At 44.2% G+C, this 20,827-nt stretch overlaps 1 protein-coding gene across 1 annotated transcript in view; it reads left to right on the forward strand.

The window, feature by feature from the left end:
- LOC310857041 (copine-8-like) overlaps positions 1-20,827 on the forward strand; it is a gene marked incomplete at both ends in the record, with an annotated part of 115,656 nt that overhangs the window by 47,607 nt on the left and 47,222 nt on the right. The window contains one exon of the mRNA XM_083762637.1: positions 7,868-7,907. Coding sequence (XP_083618763.1) covers positions 7,868-7,907 — 40 coding nt within the window. The remainder of the gene's footprint in view (positions 1-7,867; positions 7,908-20,827) is intronic.

Here is a 20,827-nt window from a genome sequence, read left to right on the forward strand (position 1 = left end):
ATCTATATCTGGGGGGGTTATAGTTATGACACATGGGAGTACTACAACATGCTTTATGCATGTGATGTGGACACCCACAGATGGTTCAAACCCAAGGTTTCTGGAACTGCTCCAGAGGCGAGGCGGGACCACTCAGCCTGTGTTTTGGGGAAGGTCATGTACGTCCATGGAGGATTCAACCAGCTGAATAGACACTTTAATGACATCTACAAGCTGGACACAAACACAATGTTCTGGTCTTTAATTAACACCAGAGGAACTCCAGCTCCTGCTTCATCACTCCACTCTGCCACCATCATGGGGACAAAGATGTTTGTATTTGGGGGAGGAGACTCTTCCGGAAACAACATCCTCAGAGTGTTTGACACAGAGACCAACCTCTGGACGAGAACACCTTCTGCACAGCTTGTTCCTGAAGAACGCTGGGGTCATTCAGCCTTCACCTACAATGGAGAGCTGTACATATTTGGTGGTCAAAATTCGAACCAGACTGTCACCGATCTGTGGAAATTTAGTCCAGAGACCCGCTGGAAGAAAGTTGAGCCCAGAGGTAAAGGCCCATGTTCAACATGTAGGATGTGCTGTTGCATGGTGGGAGATCGCATCATCCTCTTTGGATCATCGGACAGACCTGATGAACTGCACGTCTTGGACTTAAATCCTAGTCTTAAGACGTTGTGCAAACTAGCGGTTATTCAGCACAGTCTGAAGCAGTCTGGACTCACACACAACATCAGGTGGGAACTGGCAGCCATGACTAACGGCAACAACAGAAAGTAAGAACATACTGTTCCTGAAGAAACATGGTGGGCTCGAGCATAGAGTATATATGAATAGAGAAGGCACCCAGAGGAAACCCTGAGGCGAAATGGACATAGTGGCCGAATGAAGGTATTGCAGCGCTGGCCCCAAACACATGAACGCGCTGGTCCGTTGACTATCATTGTGCACGTTCACGACGGCAGCACGCTCGTTCGCGTTCGTGCGCGTTCGTGCACGTTCAACGGCAGCGCGTTCATGTGTTTGGGGCCAATCCATCCCAGAATGCTCTCTGTTCCTACCCGGAAAGAGGAGTGAAATCGCCTCATGCGCTTTTGAGCAACTTAATGCAAGTGGATGGAAGGAGAACTCGGATGCCATCTCTATTCATTTATACTAAATGGTAAATGGTAAATGGTGCATTTATATAGCGCCTTTATCCAAGGCGCTTTACAGAGATTGTGCATTACATTCACCCATTCACACACACATTCATACACCGATGGCAGCGGACACCATGCAAGGCACCAACTAGCACATCGGGAGCAATTAGGGGTTCAGTGTCTTGCTCAAGGACACTTCGACAGTAACTCTGGGGGAGCCCGGGTTCGAACTGGCAACCTTACGATTACCATCCAGGCACTCTACCCCTGAGCCACCGCCGCCCCGTCAGGGGATCGAGGAGCTATAAGAACAGCAGACAATGGATATCCAAGCTAATGCATGCCTCTCCTGCCACGCAGGGGAGAGGACAGAACCAGCCAACTCCACCACCACTGGTGGACTTAGCTGCTGTAGCAGACAGTTTGAGGGTCCGACGGAATTAGCTGGTTTCGTCAGAAGCGTGAAGTGAGGGGCGTGCTCATCATCATATCATACATAGCCAATCGAATCATCACATTCCGTGCTACAAACACAGCTACACACAAAGCCGTGCATGGGAGGGGCTAGCGCCCCTCAAAAATATGAATGACGAGTGTCGGGTAAACACAGTAATAGTGTAATTTAATGCTGTAAAAAGAGGACTCTGTTAAATCAGTGCAGAAAGCTCCATTTGAGAGAAGAACACGGTCACTGCCAGAGGACCTGCAGCTCAACCTGATCAACATCACACACAAATACAAAGGAAGACAATGTGAGGTCATTCTTAGAGATGTCCCCATACCAGCCCCATATGCCCTTATTTGGTCATATCGGAACCGGCGGAGCACGGCCAGTCTTTGCACCGATCAGAACCCTGTAATGGTATAGATAGACTGACCGTGGCGGGGAAAGAAAACCAACAAAAAAAAGAGTGTGAGGACGCAACGGTATTTAGTTCAATATAAACGCAACACAAGATATCTGTCTAAACAGCAGAGCGCTCCATCTCCCCCTCCCTCTCTCACTCGCCCTCTTGTAGCATGTGCTGTGGTTCCTACTAGTGTTGTTTTCGTCGACTAAAACTAAGACGAAATTTTTTCGTCGACTACCTTTTTCCACTGAAGAAAACTAAATGTAAACTAAATTAAAACTGTGCTATGGCGACTAAAACTAAGACTAAATATACTGACAATTTCGTCGACAAATAAAAACTAGACTAAAATGTTAGGAAGGGACTAGTGGACAACAGATCCAGTATAAGTCATTTTACACTTGGTTGCATGCTGAAAATAGCCGATCTACAAGCTCACAACGCGTCGCAGCGCGACGTGTTTTCAGCAAGTGTAAAATAAGTCATTATGACGGCAACAAGGCCCGCAAAAATACATTTTAGTCGACTAAATCACCTGTAGATTTAGTCGACTAAAATCGTATGACATTTAGTCGACTAAAACTAGACTAGCACTATTACATTCCAGGTGACTAAAATGTGACTAAGACTAAGTGAAAACTATTCAGGAGACCATGACTAAAACTAAAATAGAAATTTGCTGCCAAAAACAACACTTGTTCCTACTAGTCGCTGGACATGTGCTGTGGTTCCCTACTAGTCCCTGGAAGACATGTGCAAATACAAGAAGGCAGCTCCAAACAGCCGTGCAGTAGCCTACCTACTGACGTTGTGAAAGCTCAAAGCTTAGCCTCCACATGTTGTACTTCTCTGTTGTAGGGCAGAAACCACAAATACATATTTCTCAGATACTTGCATGCATGCACGAGTCATTATATTATCACCACTTTAGCCATATCCAGCCCAAGTGGAGTTAGGAGGTTTTTGGCCTTCTGATGACGTCACTCTGAACAGTTTTCCATATTAGGGACTGCAACAGCCGCCGGCTCCTTTGATTGGCCCACGATGTCTGTGACGTTGCCACCACTGAACCCAATATAAGTGCCAGTGAACACAACAGGATGCCATTCATTCACCGAGAAGGATTTGAGGAAATGGTCTTTGATCCCCGGAGGAGCTGTTTGTGAGAAATGTTCTGCTGGAAGCTGCATCCCAACAGAGGACCTAATGGAGACAGACAGGCTGCTGTTGCCGTGGGAGAGTCTACTCATTTGGAGGGTGCCGTGACGTCAGCAAGGATCAGATTGGTGTTCACGTCTTCAACTCAGTGGCTTTATGCTGGACGGAGTTGACCCCAGAGACTACTGGAAGAGGAGAATGTCACCTTGAGGTTCCATCCAATCGCTGGGGACACACTGCTGTGATGATAGATTATATCATCTATATCTGGGGGGTTCTAGTTATGACACATGGGAGTACTGCAACATGCTTTATGCATTTGATGTGGACACCCAAAGATGGTTCAAGACCAAGGTTTCTGGAACTGCTCCAGAGGCGAGGCGGAACCACTCAGCCTGTGTTTTGGGGAAGGTCATGTTTATCCATGGAGGATACAGCTATGGGACTGGATCCTATAATGACATGTACAAGCTGGACACCACCACAATGGTCTGGGCTTTGATCAACACCAGAGGAACTCCACCTCCTGCTTCATCACTCCACTCTGCCACTATCATCGGGACAAAGATGTTTGTATTTGGGGGAGGAGACTCTTCCGGCAACAACATCCTCAGAGTGTTTGACACAGAGACCAACCTCTGGACGAGAACACCTTCTGCACAGCTTGTTCCTGAAGAACGCTGGGGTCATTCAGCCTTCACCTACAATGGAGAGCTGTACATATTTGGTGGTTACAATCTGACTTTCACCGATCTGTGGAAATTCAGTCCAGAGACTCGCTGGAAGAAAGTTGAGCCCAGAGGTAAAGGCCCATGTTCAACATGTAGGATGTGCTGTTGCATGGTGGGAGATCGCATCATCCTCTTTGGATCATCGGACAGATCTGATGAACTGCACGTCTTGGACTTAAATCCTAGTCTTAAGACGTTGTGCAAACTAGCGGTTATTCAGCACAGTCTGAAGCAGTCTGGACTCCCACACAACATCAGGTGGGAACTGGCAGCCATGAGTAACGGCAGCAACAGAAAGTAAGAACATACTGTTCCTGAAGAAACAGGGTGGGCTCGAGGAGCTATAAGAACAGCAGACAATGGATATCCAAGCTAATACATGCCTCTGTTGCCTGCTCCTCTGCCCCTCTCACACACCAGGCCCACACACACAGTTAATGATGGCTCGTTAAGTGTGTGTGCGTGCACGCGCGCATGCGTGTCCAACTGAACATCTTCAGTTCATAAAAAGTACTTCCCAGTGGCCCCTGATGAAACTACTCCCCAAATCCAAAAGGACATTTTTTTTTCTCCATCCTGAATGGCATAAATATTGTCACTCAAAGTAACTGAAGATCTCCACAAAACCTGGTTATAAAACTGTAACCATCAAAGCACTCAACGTGTAATGTTATATGTGACCATGTGCGTATAACATTGAATATAATACTAACTTAATCAGACCAGTGTGTGTCCAGTGGAAACCTCGTATGAATCTGATCTCAGGTCAGAATGGGTTAAAAATGTACATGATATATATTTACTTATTTATTTATTTTCATTTTCATTGGCAGGGGGGCTGTCGAATAATGGATAAATAATAGACAGAGCCGTCTTATAATGGTCATATCGTGGCGTCCCTAGTAAACACAGTCATGGTGTAATTCATGATGTAAAAAGACGACTCTGTTAAATCAGTGCAGAAACCTCCATTTGGGAGAAGAACATGGTCCCTGCCAGAGAGAGAGAGAGAGAGAGAGAGAGAGAGAGAGAGAGAGAGAACTCAGTGTTCTGGCCTGCAGGGATCTAGGATTTCGGGTTGTGGACCCTTTGATGTCAAAACACGCATGTGCACACGTGCACGTGCACGCGCAAGCGCGCACACATACACACACACACACACACACACACACACACACACACACACACACACACTCCCCAGACAGACACAGCTCTCTCCATAACTCCCTCATTTCCAGTCAGCTCTTCAACTCCCCGGAGCAATCCACAGACAGTACCAGAGAGCACCAACCTCCCTGGAGCACCACAGACCTCCTGGACAAACTACTGAGCCATAAAGTGGCCTCCTCTTCTCTCTTCGTCGGTCTGCAGTCACTCTGCAGCCCACCCTGAAGCCACTCTAGTCCTCACATCTGGCTATTAGAAGCCTTCCCTGGAAGCTGCTCATGCCTGGAATTCCCTTTAAATCTCATCCCCTATAACTGGCAGCTTTCCAGGTCGCCTCTCTGAATATTGAAATGATAACTCTGAATGCTCAGTGAAGCCAGTGGAAAGCCCTGGGTGAAAGTGGCTTCCTAACCACGAATAATTGGATAATATTCACCGAATTCAGTCTTTAAAGGCCCTTTCGGAATCCACTGTATTATACTATAGTATTCAGTCTGTATACTATTCATGGATTTGTTAATTTTCATCAACCTGAATGAACCTCAATTTTCTTCACACTCTTCCCGCTGTGGTTGTGGTTGTGTGTTGTGTTTAACTCTTTTTCTGCCTCCATCTTGTGGTGGCTATTGGTATTCCATGCCACGTGGCACGTGCAGTTAGTCAGCGCGGCCCCTTAACAAGCCGGAACCATCGAAATTGACGCACTTGCACACACACGGAAGCATATCAGCGTTGCACCCAGGGGGGCAGTCAGCCAGATATTTCGTGAAGCCTCATTTGAAATCGGTAGTTCATATAATGGCCTGTTGTGGCGCTGGACTGGACCCAAAAAGCCCCATAGCTCCATAGAGGCCCATGTATTTTGGCCCAACTTCACCTAGACTGTATTACCTTAATAAACATGGTCATGAATACTTTCTTCTTCCAGTCACTAGTTTAAAGTCTCATTTCTAATGTCATAATATTCTTTTTGGAAAATTATGGTCCCATTAATTAAAAAAATGACCATAAAGTCGCGTATGTTCTGAGGGGCGTGGCTACCGTTACAGTCTATGATCGGGATTCCCCTCCCACTCAAGAGTCTTCTCCTCCCACTCGAGTCAAAATAAAAACCAACGGAGAAGAAGGGGGGAAGTCCCACCTCGTTGTCTGGGCAGCCAATGACCAGCTGGTACAAAACGGAGCCAGCCAATGGCCAGCTGGTACCAAAAGATGGCGACTTACATCAGGAATTAGCATATCATTACAGGCTTCATTTTACGTTCATGTTAGACCCGGGGAACGCTTTGTCCATATTTTTTACAGTCTATGGTTGCACCCTTGATCTGTGCAGACATTCAAAAGTGTAGCTTTCCAGCGAAAATCGCCGTTTTTATTCCAAATATGGCACATGTGATTTATGCAAATCCGTAAAAATAATAATTGGGGGGTGAGGGGGTCTGTGGTGAGCCAGGGGTGTGGGTGGAATCCGCTGCTTTTTTTCTGACGGACACACAAACCATTGTACGGATATAACTAAACTTTGCCGTTTCATAGCTTAATTACTGATTCAACCCTCCGTAAGGGAGTGTAACAGACAGTATGGTAACTTGTGATTAAAACACACACCGTTATACTACTCAAACACACACTTCCTCAAAGTTGCAATAATGCTTGCAAACAATCACTTGATTTTGGTCATTTTTTTAACTATTATCTAATAACACACTCATACACGACATACAGTGCAGCCTGTCCCTAATCAGTAACACATTCACAGAAAAAAAAACACAGCTGAGGAGTTAGCGCGTCTTCTTCAGACCAATTCCATAGAGGCTTGATTTGCTGTTCATCATCCTAGCATCAGTCTAACAGTTTCCACAAGGTGTTAGTCACACAACTAGTGGGAACAAAATGATCTTGTCTGCATTTTACAAGTTTTAATGTGAAAGGATATGCTGAGGTTTTGTATGAGCTGAATCGCACATCATACCCCCAATCAATGCTTAGTCAAAGGTTTCATGATTGTAATTTGTATGTGTTGGAGAATTCAGTGTCAGCCTCCTCTGCAAGTCAAATGTAGTTATTTCTATACATTGCAGTACTTTATAGTAAAATTATACATAGTTGCAAACAAACTATGTTATCATTGTTTTACTGCCACTACAGTAATTGGAAGTAAATGTAATTTGCAATGTTTTGGAAGTTATGGTCCCACAACCCATAGAAATGCAATAGTACAGGGCTACTGTAGTAAGTGGCTGTGAAACATGTGTTGTTAGCTTTTTGCTTAATTTGTAATCAGTGATACGGGACATAAAATAAAGTAGAAAGTAAAGTAATGATTATAATAAACAAATAATAAACTGCATTTGTTTGTATAAAAACTTTCATATACAGTACAGTAGCTCATGATAGGAGAGATGTGTGCAAACGGAGTGGTTTGGTAGGAGAAAGCGAACAAAGGCAAAATGTATAAACGGGCGCATGGCTTTCAATTAGTGTGGCAAGATTGTATAGTGAATAATTAGTGTTAATCCATTGTTTAATGAGTTCTGGCATTAATAATAACTCAAAGAAATTTGAACCCCCCCCCCCCCCCCCGTGAATACCGTAATTACTCTTAGTTTTACTCATAGCTGCTTTGCTTTTCATCAGGTTGTCTTTATTGTCTACTTATTGATTATTGCTTATCTTCCCAAATACATGCAGTAAGGATATAATGCAAGACAATACAACAGACCATACAGTAGCAGGACTATGCACACATGGAGAAAAACAGGGAACATTAAGCACACTAATCAATGCTGTGCCTTGTCTGTCTACTATGTCTCCCCAGGTATGATTTGGACTCCAAGAGCGACAATCTTTCTAAACATGTGAGTATCCTCTCTCCTTCCCTTAACGGCCGAGGCGCTACACCAGGCGCGTCAATTTTATATATGTGTGTATTCCCCATTATATATTGAATCATTTTTTATATCCACTTATTTTCAGAATAATGTCGGCAAAAACATTACTGACAAATATCAAAGTAAAAATCTGCTTTGTCAGTCAGGGCTCATTGTCAGAAAACTATTTTGTTTGTACTCAAAACATTTGGAAGATTCAAACACTGCAGAACTATCAATTTGTTCATCGAACCTGGCAAAATGTTAACTGTGCAAGCTGGAATGGTGTCGGAGTAATCAATTTGAAATTCATATATTGCATCTTGCTCCCCCAAACTATTGCTGTTGCTTTTTTCCCATTCTCCTCTCTGCCTGGCAGCTTGAGAACTGCACACTGGGGAAGCTCCCAAGTTCACCCCAGCCATAGACTTGGAGTCTATGGTTGGGGTGATCAAATCACATGAGCATTCTCCACAGGAGTAATTTAATGGCCTACTCATCCTGTCTACCAGCCAGGCCGAGAATGAGTGCATTCCATAAAGTGTAATTGACATTCTCCCCTCCCCCAATAAGCAATAATAAGCAACATGCAGTTCCAAACCAATTGCTTGATTGTGAATGTGATTAAACGGCACGAGGGATGTTTATAAAAGATTCTCTGACTGAATAAAAGTTACATTTATTAGAACAAATTATTTTATTATCATAACTAGCCTACAGGTACATATTAACAAGTGACTATTGCCTACAAAGATCCAGACATATGCATGAATTAAGCAATATCACACGAGGGTGTGGTTTAACGTGATTATTGCCACGACAGTGATGCGGTCAGGAACGAGACGTAGTTGAGTTCCGCAAGCATCACTGATGCTTCCACAACTGGTGGGAACAAAATAATCTTGTCTGCATTTTACAAGTTTTAATGTGAAAGGATATGCTGAGGTTTTCTATGAGCTGATTTAGCTGAATCGCACATCATACGGACATAGATGTCAAGACAAATGTGATGAGGTCAGCACAAATGTGATGAGGTTAGCACATTTTGGGCAAGCTGGCTATGGCTGTTTTTAGCGTAGTGTATGTGTGTGCAAAACTAATGCTTGGAATGGATTCAGACTCATGAATCATGCCTGTTAATGGTAGGGTCACAAGAAACCCCTAAAGAATTGCCCAATACCGACAGCCGGTCAGCAAGTGGATTCATGAATATATAGTAAGGCTGTCAAAAATAACGTGTTAATGGCGTTAATTAATTGCGTTAATTAATTGCGTTAAAATATTTAACGCAATTAACGCATGCGCAGTCTTGACCCGCTTAAATCCCATAATTCCATTCAATGACTCAACCCACCGCGTCGCTCTAGTTCTGCATTGGAAGGCGGGTGGTCTAAACAGTAAACACAACAACATGGAGCAAGAAGAAAAGGTTGGGCCTATGGATGGTTTTGTGTTTGCAAAGAACAAAGATGGAACAATAAATAAGCAAGCAGTCATTTGCACGCATTGCTCTAAGCAGTTGATTTTTCACCGAAGCTGTTCAAGCTTAAAGTACCATATCAACGCTAAACATGCATTTGTTGGGGCAGCTTCGGATGGCTTGCGTCAGACCAACCTGAATGAACACAGGGCACTAAGCAAGTCCACCTCCGATAAATTAACCAACACAATTGCAAAATGGGTTGCAATGGACTGTAGACCGATTAGCATTGTTGAAGACAAGGGCCTCGCTAATGTTTTGAAAGTTGCGACCCTCGACACATCCTACACACCACCAGCAAGAGCCACAATAATGACTAGAGTCCACGAGCTGTATGCAACCGAAAAAAAGAAAAAAGAAGAGGCTACAGCTCAAGCGGAATCTGTCGCCCTGACAGGAGACCACTGGACGTCAGTGAGTAATACAAATTACCTGGGAGTAACTGCACATCAAATCACTGAAGCATGGGAATGGGAGTAACTGCACATCAAATCACTGAAGCATGGGAATGGGAGTAACTGCACATCAAATCACTGAAGCATGGGAATGGGAGTAACTGCACATCAAATCACTGAAGCATCGCTGACAGCGGATTTGTCGGCACGTTAGCCAAGTGTCGCAAAATTGTTGGCCACTTCAAGCACAGCCCAGCAAACGCAGCAGAGCTAACTGAAGAGCAACTGTCACTCGGATCGAAGGAGGAGGCCCTTGTCCAGGACGTATCGACGCGTTGGAATTCCACGTTGGAAATGGTCAAGCGACTCGTCCGCAACAAAGCACCTGTAATCGCAACCCTGGATCAACAGAACCATAAACTCGCTATGCTGACGGACGCAGAATGGGACAAATTCAAGAAACTGGAGACCCTTCTGGAGCCCTGCCGGTAAGCCTGTCTTCACTCATCATAATGTGACCTTTCATTGTAGTCTGAAATTAATTTTATCAAATGAATATTAAACGTTAATCTACTTTTCGGATATGCTTAGATTTCTTTCTTTTTTTAATTTTCCTTTTATTTCTTCTTGCTATTTTTTAACTATTTATTTTAATTGTTTTTCCTTGTGAAATGCAAGGAATTGTTTCTGTTTTATTGGCATATTCGAAATAAACATGACAAACAAACAAACTATTAAATGCAACAACTTGTGTTCAAGTAATTAACGTGTCTTTCCTTTCCTCTCTCCCTCTGTGTGTGTGTGTGTGTGTGTGTGTGTGTGTGTGTGTGTGTGTGTGTGTGTGTGTGTGTGTGTGTGTGTGTGTGTGTGTGTGTGTGTGTGTGTGTGTGTGCGTGCGTGCGTGTGCGTGTGCGTGTGTGTGTTCTGCAGGTATGTCACTGAGCTTCTGGGTGGGGAGACCTACGTTTCCTGCTCTGTGGTACTACCAGCACTCTGCCACTTGCATCGCAAGATGGAAGTCTCTGATGAGGACCCTGCATATATGGTGAAATTTAAAGAGAAGATCAAGGAAGACCTATCCTCCCGCCAAAGAAACATGAACAATGAATGGCTCAAGATTCCAACAGCACTGGATCCACGTTTTAAAGGCTTAAAGAGTGTGCCCAATACGGAGAGAGAAGCGGTGTGGACCACACTTGGAGGCATGCTGCGTGAAGAACCACCCAGAGCATCTCCACACACTGATGAAGATGGGCCACCCAAGAAGAAAATTAGCCTTCTTCTGGAGATGGACTCAGATTCTGATTCAGACGAAGGGATGCAGCCTGACAGAGACATGCACAGGTACAGTGCAGAGCCCCCCATTAGCACGGAGAAATGCCCCTTGCAGTGGTGGGCATCTCATGCAGGAGCTCATGCCAAGCTGGCCCCGCTGGCCCGCAAATATCTAGCCACTCCTGCAACCTCAGTCCCATGTGAGAGGCTCTTCTCGGTTGCAGGTCACATTGTGAACAAGAAAAGGGCAGCCTTACTCTCAGAAAATGTGGACAAGTTGGTGTGCCTGAGCAACTGGCTGAAGCATGAGTAGATAAGAGGGCCACATGCATGTGTAGGCCATGTTGTGATGGCCATGTTCTTTTGGTTTGATAAAAAAAAAAGTTAAAATACTGTACTGTTACAGAAAGAATGTTCCAATGTTTGCCTTAATCTTATTTCTTATTTATATTGATGCTCATGCGTCAAAGTAACGGAGCTCCTCTTTTTTTGTCTGCCTGAGAGCATATAGTTATTTAAGTTAAACTGAAAATGTTATATGGATGAACTACAGTGCCTAGTGTAGGCTAGATTCAGAGACAGTTGATTGAGTACTGTTACAAACCCCCATGCAAACAGTTCAAATTCTGTTCCTCTCTGTGTTAATAAGAAGAATAACATTGTTATTTGTTGATTTGTTAAATAAACAGAATACTAGATAGGTATGTTAACAAATGTATATCGGCTTTCTGTCATTTATCTTTCCATTTCCACAACAATATACAGGAAAACATGGCATATTTTGGACATAGTTCGAATGGTGATTAATCATGATTAAATTAATTTTGAAGCTGTGATTAATCTGATTCGAATTTTTAATCATTTGACAGCCCTAATATATAGACAATATTTTAGGCCAATAAAAAAGACTATATACCAAATTTCCCACCCGTCCACCTCGACTGCCGGACTATACTGTATTTCAGACCATAATAAGCTTCTGATTCAGATTCTGAGTTTTACCTGATCCCCTCGTGGGCCTAACCATTGGATTTCAAGCCCCTGGAACACGTGCGTCCTGGGCCCTTTTTAACACATCCTGGTCTGCGTGTGCGTGCACGCGTGCACACCCACGCTTTCAGTCGCTTCTATCTCCAAATCCCCGTCCCAGGCGGCATTTCTCAACAAAACAAGGCTTATTGCTCGGAGCATAGCGGTCGCCCTAATGGCGCCGGCCTGTGCTTCTCATCGTCCAGTGAGGGATCAACATCCGGTCGAGACAACACATATTGTCTAAGACTATATACCGTACCAAATTTACCACCGGCAAGGTGTTGATGCTCCATAATTACAAGAATCACACCCGTGTGAAGTGTTATATATATATAACATATAAGTGTTAATATATCAGTCTTGTCTGGGTTCAGCTTGAGGTGGTTAGAAGACATCCACTGTGAGATGTCAGCCAGGCATGCAGTGATGCGCTCTTCCACCTGGGTAGCAGAGGGGGGAAGGATTGAAACAGTTGAGTGGCATCGGCATAGTGGCCTTGTGGTTAGAGTGTCCGCCCTGAAACTGTAAAAATGGGACCCAATGCCTCCCTGCTTGGCACTCAGCATCAAAGGGTTGGATTGGGGGTTCAAATCAACTAATCAAATTATTCCTGAGCACGGCGGGGCTGCAGCTCACCGCTCCAAGAGATGGGTCAAATGTGGAGTACAGAGTCAAACGATATACGATATTTGCTACGATATTCTTCGATATTTTAAAATCAATATTTCGATGCAGTTACTATATCGTTACACCCCTACTGCTTTCCCTCCGTCAAAGACCCCCAACCCCATCCTGCCCTTGGGGGGCTCTAACACTGAGCACAACCAACACTGCCAGGGCAGCGATTTACTCTCAGAAGGACTGCATGGGCTGCTTGGCTGCTTCCTGTCATCACTGCGGATGTGGGGGATCTGAGATATGGAATAACAGATCTTTCTCTCTCTCTCTCTCTCTCTCTCTCTCTCTCTCTCTCTCTCTCTCTCTCTCTCTCATCCCGGCTATAAATAACATGAAGCGAATGAATGCATTCGTATACAGTATCTCGACTTGACAGCTACAGCATATAAGTTCCAAGGCATCGTCCTCCCACTCCTCCCACAACAGCAGATGTTTCTCCCTGGCATGCGGTTCCTAATACCCTGTGCCGATACTATACACACGCATGCCTGCAGGGGATCAGAAAGATGATGGGATGAGAGATTGCAGTGGTGAGGTCTAATTAACGTCTGTGTATCCTCATGGGTTCTATGAGGTTAACTGCATGTCCCTTCATGTTTGTTCATGTCTATTGTCGTTTTTTTTCTTATTTTATTCTCATGGATTATTTAAACGCATTTTTGCTCTCCTAGTGTAGTGGAAAGAGATGGAGAAAGATAGCAAACTAGAAAAAGTGCCCTTCTGGGCACAGGTCTCCCTCCACCAGGTTATCCACAGATCCGTGCAGTTAGAGGTAAAAACACTTTTCGGCCAGTTATAGCTGAGGCTGAGTTGAAATTGTTCATGTGGCATTTTGTCCTGGGCCTAGTGGGAATGTGGGTGCACAATTTGACGGAAATCACGCGATGTGTTCATGATTTGCAGCATTTTGTTTGAAACTGAGCACCCCTGTGAACTTTGGAAGCCAATCTTAACCAATCAGGATGGAGTCTGAGAAATCTGAAAGACCGGTTTGGTTGGCTCTAGAGAGACTGTGTACCAATTTGCGTGATGTTTGGACAAAATCTGTAGGTGTACTGTGCAAAAACTTGTTTTGCACAAAGCGGCCTCCTGGTGGCGCTATAACAGGCCGTTCTGGAAAGTTTGGGGCAGAGGTTCATCGTTGGCATCCAGGGAGTGTGTGTACCAATTTGCGTGATGTTTGGACAAAATCTGTAGGTGTACTGTGCAAAAACTTGTTTTGCACAAAGCGGCCTCCTGGTGGCGCTATAACAGGCCGTTCTGGAAAGTTTGGGGCAGAGGTTCATCGTTGGCATCCAGGGAGTGTGTGTGCAAAATATGGCATCGACCGGGTTAACGGTGGCCGAGATTAGCTGTTCACGGACACACGGACGGACACACAAACGGACGGACGGAGTGCAAAACATACTCTCCCCACATGCCTTCGGCCTGGTGGAGACAATAAATAGCCCAATTTTATCCCACAATATATATAGCTTTTTATTTTTTCTTCTTCGTACATCACAAAACATTAAAAAAAAGAAAGGGAAAAAAAGAACACAGCAACGTACAGGCATTAAAGTATTCTATAAAAGGTCTCCATGCCTTAGAGAATCCTTTGGTGGTTCCTCTGACAGATAATTCTATTTTTTTCTAAGCTTAAGATGTACGTCACATCATTAAGCCAGATTGAATGAGAGGATGTTTTTGGAGATTTCCGAGATAGTAATATTCCTCTTCTAGCTAAGAGTGTTGCAAAAGCAATAATCTCTAACTGCTGACTTGTGTACTGTAAGTGTAAAGGCTTTTATGGTGTACCATACTGTAGCTATAGCAGTGGACAGGGTTGTAACTGGGGACAAGACCAATACATATAGGTGTGCTTACATTGAGGTGTGCTTGTGTCTGCTTGTCTGGGGCACAGCGATCGCACTTTGAGTCTGCCTCATGGATACATTTCATTCTTTGATATTCACTGATGCATTTTCCCAGTATGTCCTGCAGAGACTTGTCTTTGTCTGGTTAAAATCACTGCCAGTTTCATCCAACTATTAATGGTTGACATGTGCTATACTGTAACATAGCCTTGATGCTTTAGGGCAGTGGTTTTCAACCAGTGGTCCGGGGACCAACAGTGGTCCTTGAGGGGGTTCCAGGTGGTCCCCAGCTAAATGATGGAGAGTTGGTAACCAAATGGACCCTTATAGATCTTTAACAATTGAGAGTGTGAAATTTAATTCATTTTACGCTCTCAAGAGTTAAATTATTGTTAAACATCTGCATTTGTTTCTTAGTGTTAGTTTTATACGTCATTTCAACTGAGAGATGGAACTAGCGTCACTCAACAGCTCCAATCAGATCAACGTTACCTTATCTGCGCCCCTTTAAAAAGGCGTCCTCTCCTTCCTGTCACTCATCTGTGCTTCGACAGCACCACTCCTCGCCGCAGCTCCAGGCTAGCTGCCGCCGAGTATCACCTCTGGTCAGTAGCCTATGCATGTCAAACTGGGCATCCTTTTCAAAGGTCGAGGTCTTGCCCTGAAAATTCATTTTCAGGGCAAGACCTCGACCTCGCGCGTGCAGACTCGGCCCCCAGCCTGGTACGCTAGTCAAAATATGGCCCTTGAGGAAAATTAATTGAGGAACCCTGGACTAGGTAGTTACTGTAAGTATTTAAGTTTTACAACTAGAAAATTAACTATGAAATATGTATTAATTTGTTTACATGATTCTCCTGCATGTGAGCGACCAGCTCAGTGGCCTTGTATTTAGAGATTCTGGGCTCCATTTTTGTCTCAGACTTTACCCGCAGCGCGGCCCGCAATTCAGCCGCTGCCCGAAAATTACGAATATAGGAGCTTTCTCTGTCCCTTAATGGTATTTTCATCCCGCGTCACCTGCTATCTCTTTTGCCGACACCGGTATTTGCGCCTAGAGGAGTGGTCATGGGCGTGTTGGCACGCTTTCCCCTAAATTGCTATTTTGGTCACATACATTTGGGAAGTCGATAGTGGAGTTTAAAAGCCCCCGTAAGCCGTGCTAAATTAGTTTGGTAGAGCGGCACGCCGCGCACGCCTCAATGGAGATGTCTGCAGGCACAGAGTAGGCTGCCTCATCTCTCCTTATTCTCCTATCTCTTTGTAATTTTCCCATAATCAGCAGAAGTCGAGTGCCTGCCACTTCCTTGTGTCCATTGTGTTTATATAATTGTATAGTCAAAGAAGTTATTTGTGCGCGATTCCATTTCCATTTGCTCTTTCAGTTCATGATCACCCCATAGCAGCAAATGCGGTTTATTGACCAAACTTTCCTTTTCGCTTCATACCGTTCCGTAGAGAGGGCCTACACGCACGATCTATATACCAAATGAAAGCCCTCATTTCGTAGTTTACATAGAACTTTAAAAAAATTAGCAAGATTTGAGCGAGTTGTGACTCAATGAAAAGACGAGTGTTCTTGGCTCTGTGCGTGTGGAGAAAAAAAAAAGGCACGATGGGGACTTCAGGGCAACGGCTATGAAGCAATATAGCACTAACGGGCAACGGATAAGGGATCTATTAAAGGCAATGGCACGTGGACTGGTGATTGGTTAAATTTGGTTTAATTATTGCAACACCTAAACCACACCTATGCATAATATAACGGGTAACGGAGGTGTTTAAGGGATTTAGACAGGTAACCAAAATACCAACTTTAGTGGAGTTAAGTATGCCTGGTTTGCCTGGTGGGTGGTGATGGGTGGTATTCCACCTGAGCTGAAGCCACACCCACAGCTGTTGTTGTATGATAAAGGGGGAGGGGTTAGGGGAGGGTATTGTGATGTCACTATATCATTGTTTATTTCATTGGCACGTTTGACTGTCAAGGTTTCAGCCTCCAGGAAGAAACCCTAAATACAAATACAATCTTTAAGTGGAGCGGTACATTGTAAAGTTGGGAGCTCTTGTTTGGATGGCTTAAACAATAGAGCTAATTAACTTAACGCTAAACCATTCCACATGCATGATTGGATTTGGAGTATAAAATTATTTTAATTAATATTCATATTAATTTAATTATTACTTTCACTTTCCCACTTTGAATTCATGTGGCACAACATCAATGAAGCATCCTCTGTGGAGGTACATCACAAACCTTCGAAAAGTAATTGCATCAACATTCGGTTTTCAATAAGCATACACAATTTAGGCCGTGGCAATTAACCGACAATATCAAAACCAATGTTTATGACCAATAATAGACTTCATAGTGCTCATGTAGGTTAATCAAATAACCAAGAAGCAAATTTGTCTCAACACAAATAAATAAAAATAGATTAACTCATAATTGACTAAAACGATTTAGTCTGATTAGACTTGACCCTTTATTATACTTTGTTGTCTGATGGAGGCATATAAAAAATTACGGAAATTGTTCTACAAGCGAGACATCCCAACGTGTTGTGAGCTTGTAGATCATCTACTTTCACTATTTATTATTTTATTATAATTCATTAATTCATTAATCATAATCGAGGCAAACGTTTGAAATAATTGTGTTATTGAATTTAAGTCATATCGCCCCGTGTCCTAAAACATTCTAATACGTGGTACTCTTGTAACGGCTCACCGAGCCTAGGGTGGTTATGATGGTTATTTCATGGGCCAACACCTGCTGGCGGAATACTGTCGCACAACAATTTGGAAAACGGCACTCCATTCTAACCCTGCGTTAGCCAGCGGAGTCCATTTGCGCATCAGCATGCCATTATCAAGATAATATCCAACCTGATCAATCTTAATGGCATCTGACGTCATCAGCTCTTTGAAACATTTACTTAGGCTCGGATCCCCCTTTTGAGCAACTGACAATGACTGTCGGGTAATGGGCACAATTGTACACGGTATCGGTCCTAGAATAGAATCTGACAGATCAACAGCATCGCCTAATTTGGCAGCTTGTGCACGCGTAATTACGCATGCCGGATACACATTGAGCGTGGGAGAAGACTCACTCACGTCATCAGGCACCCCAGTTAGAGGAATAGAATCCAATACCTCAAGAGGAGGCGTCACCTTCCCACCCGTAAGAATGTAATCCCTTGAATGGGCAACTCAGGACAGACAGCAACAGGGAAAAATCCCGTGACTAATTTAGAGCTGACATGCACTCGGTGCAGTGCCCTTGGAACATATCCCATTTCTATGCCACGTAACACAGTGCTATAGCCACACAAAGTTTGTTCATTAAGTGGCAAAACCCCAGCTAGAATGATAGACTGTGAACCACCTGTGTCGCGCAAAATGCGCACTGGCTGCTGATCATTAGGATCCCCTGTCAGCGACACAAATCCATCAAAAGTGAACGGGGCAAAACATGAGTCAGTAGTGTCACATCATGGAAACGGGTTCCGTTTTAATTAGCCCTATACCCTGTGCGTGACCTGCACCTGACTGCTGCTGTGGTTTACCAATGCGTTTGTAACCATCAGCAATTACATGCCCAAATTTATGGCAAAAATAGCACTCCCTGTCATCCTTACGTGGAGACGATGACTTGGACGTGTTATTATGTGCCGCAGAACCACTTCGAGAATTAGATTTCTCCCCATGTGGACTTGGAAATCCAGTTTTGTGCGTGAGCACGAACTCATCTGCTAGAACTGATGCCCTTGAAAGTGACTCCACCTTCTGTTCATTTAGGTACATTACAATGCGATCAGACACCAAACATCTCTTGAACTCTTCAAGCAAAACCAACTCCCGTATCGCATTGAAATCAGTAGCCTTACATGATTCGCACCATTTATCAAAGAGAGAGCCTTTCTCTCTGGCAAACTCAACAAATGTTTGATTACCTTTTTTGAGATTTCTAAATTTCTGGCGATACGTTTCCGGAACGAGAGCGTACCCGGTCAGAATAGCCGTCTTAACCAAATCATATTGCAGAGAGTCAGGTAGAGAAAGAGCAGCAACAATCTCTTGGGCACTGCCCTGAATTTTGCACTGTAGTAGCAGCGCCCATACATCTTTTGGCCACTTTGCGCAGATGCAATTCTCTCAAATGCAGCAAAATAGCAGTCCACCTCAGACTCCCTGAAGGTTGGCACTAAAGCAATATGCTTAGACACATCAAAAGTGGCAGGATTAGTAATTTGAACACCCGCAGGTGGCATACCTGAGTACGGTGCGGTGCGAGCCCCTCGTTGTGCGTCGATTTCCATCTGCTTTATTCTCACAGTAGTGTTTGCCTCAATCTCCAGTTTCTTTACCTGGAGCTGGTGCTCAAGCTCAGCTTGTCGCATCTGCAAATCCACTCTCATTTGTGCAATACGGACTTCAGCGTCCCCCTTGGATCCATCTGGATCGGGTAGTGGCTCATGACCACACCCATGTTCATGTACCTCATGTGGCTGGATAGGCGCCTCAGCACCGTCCTTCTCACTCTCAGCGTCTGATCGAGTGCCACCATCATCCTGAACATCACCATGTTCTTTGTCTCGAGCGCCATCAGGCTCACTCACGGACATACTCACCGCTCCCTCGCCAGGCAACACCAGCAGGACATTATTAATGACCAAACCAGCCAAAACGTGCGTCTTTAGCTCTTCCTTACTTGCAACCTTCGGTACGGGAATCGAATAGAAAATAGAATAGAATAGAAAGCTATTTTATACAAGTCCTCTTTGCGACAAGCATCCACCTGAATCAACGTTGGGCTGTTTACAAATGCATCAATGTCAAATGGAGGTGCCATCACTCTCTACCTGAGTCTTAAACAAACTTTCCACAACCGTATGCCACTAAAAATAAAATAAATATATATTCACATAACCAGGTTCCGTTACGCTCCACAAGCCCCCATTCTGTAACGGCTCACCGAGCCTAGGGTGGTTATGATGGAAAAAGGCAAGGTGGTAGATGCCAAAAGTTGTTTATTCAATTACTTTTCTGTGGCATACAGAGTGTAACAATAACTGTGCAATAGTGAACAAGGTGAGCAGGCTGACCAGGACCAAAAGCAAAGAAAGCAACAAAATATCCTAACACTGCACCCTATACTGAACCCCTCCCAATACTTTTGATTGATTGATTGATTGAAATATTTATTAACAGTTTGTAGAATTTACAGTACATTTTAAGCACAAACTGACTATCTGACTGGTAAACAAAAGAAAACGCTAACTGACTGACTACTCTGACTAATCTTATGCCTACCATCAAACAAAAGTACAAGTGAAGGTGCCTGCCTAACTAGCTAAGGTGATAACAGTGAGAATACTAATATGGAAAATACTTACTATACTACCTGCTCGTTATTCACAGTTCAATTAAAGCACTTATGACTTTATGTGATAACTCTCTCTTAGGAGGTTTCTTAGTAAATAGATTTGTACTGTACAGGTAGAACACTTTCCCTGCACGGAGGGCGCGCTGTCACTACTCTACTCTAGAGACACAATGACAGACTGACAGCGGCCCGGAACACAGTCTTCAGTGGGACTTTATGTCATCAGGTGGGACGGTGGAAGCGCTGGTTGGACGCGCAGGATTGGGAGTAGGCGGCCAATGGTGGAGCGTAGGGAACGCTCCCCACCAATGGCTGCACAGGACGGATCTGCAGAGAAGAGACAAAAACAGGGCGCGCGCACAGACAAACATAGACATAATAGCGGACCCGCGCCCCGACATCCGTAACACTCTCCACAGGCACATCCGCATGCGGGCACATACTTACACAACATTTAGACAATGTCGCCTGCACATGTGCCCGGGTCCGACGCATGCACACACGCTGCATGCATGAAGTTCTCATGCATGCTCATGCAGCGTGTGTGCATAGGCAACACAAGGAAGAGTGAAAATAAAATCTCCCTTGAGAGATCCCACATGTTAGTGGTTGTCTCACTCTGACTTTGATATCACATGAACACATGGGTCAACTGTCCTACATGTATAGACAAGAAAAAGTGCTCCTCGGAGCACAGGTCTCCGCCAGGTCAGGTAGGTCGGAATCTGTAGAAGTTGAGGGATTAATGTTGAGGAAGTTATTGCACAAAATATGTTGATTTGTGGGAGTGGAGAATATAG

Source organism: Protomyctophum parallelum, assembly GCF_964188405.1.
Source record: "Protomyctophum parallelum genome assembly, chromosome: 4".
Classification (NCBI taxonomy): domain Eukaryota; kingdom Metazoa; phylum Chordata; class Actinopteri; order Myctophiformes; family Myctophidae; genus Protomyctophum; species Protomyctophum parallelum.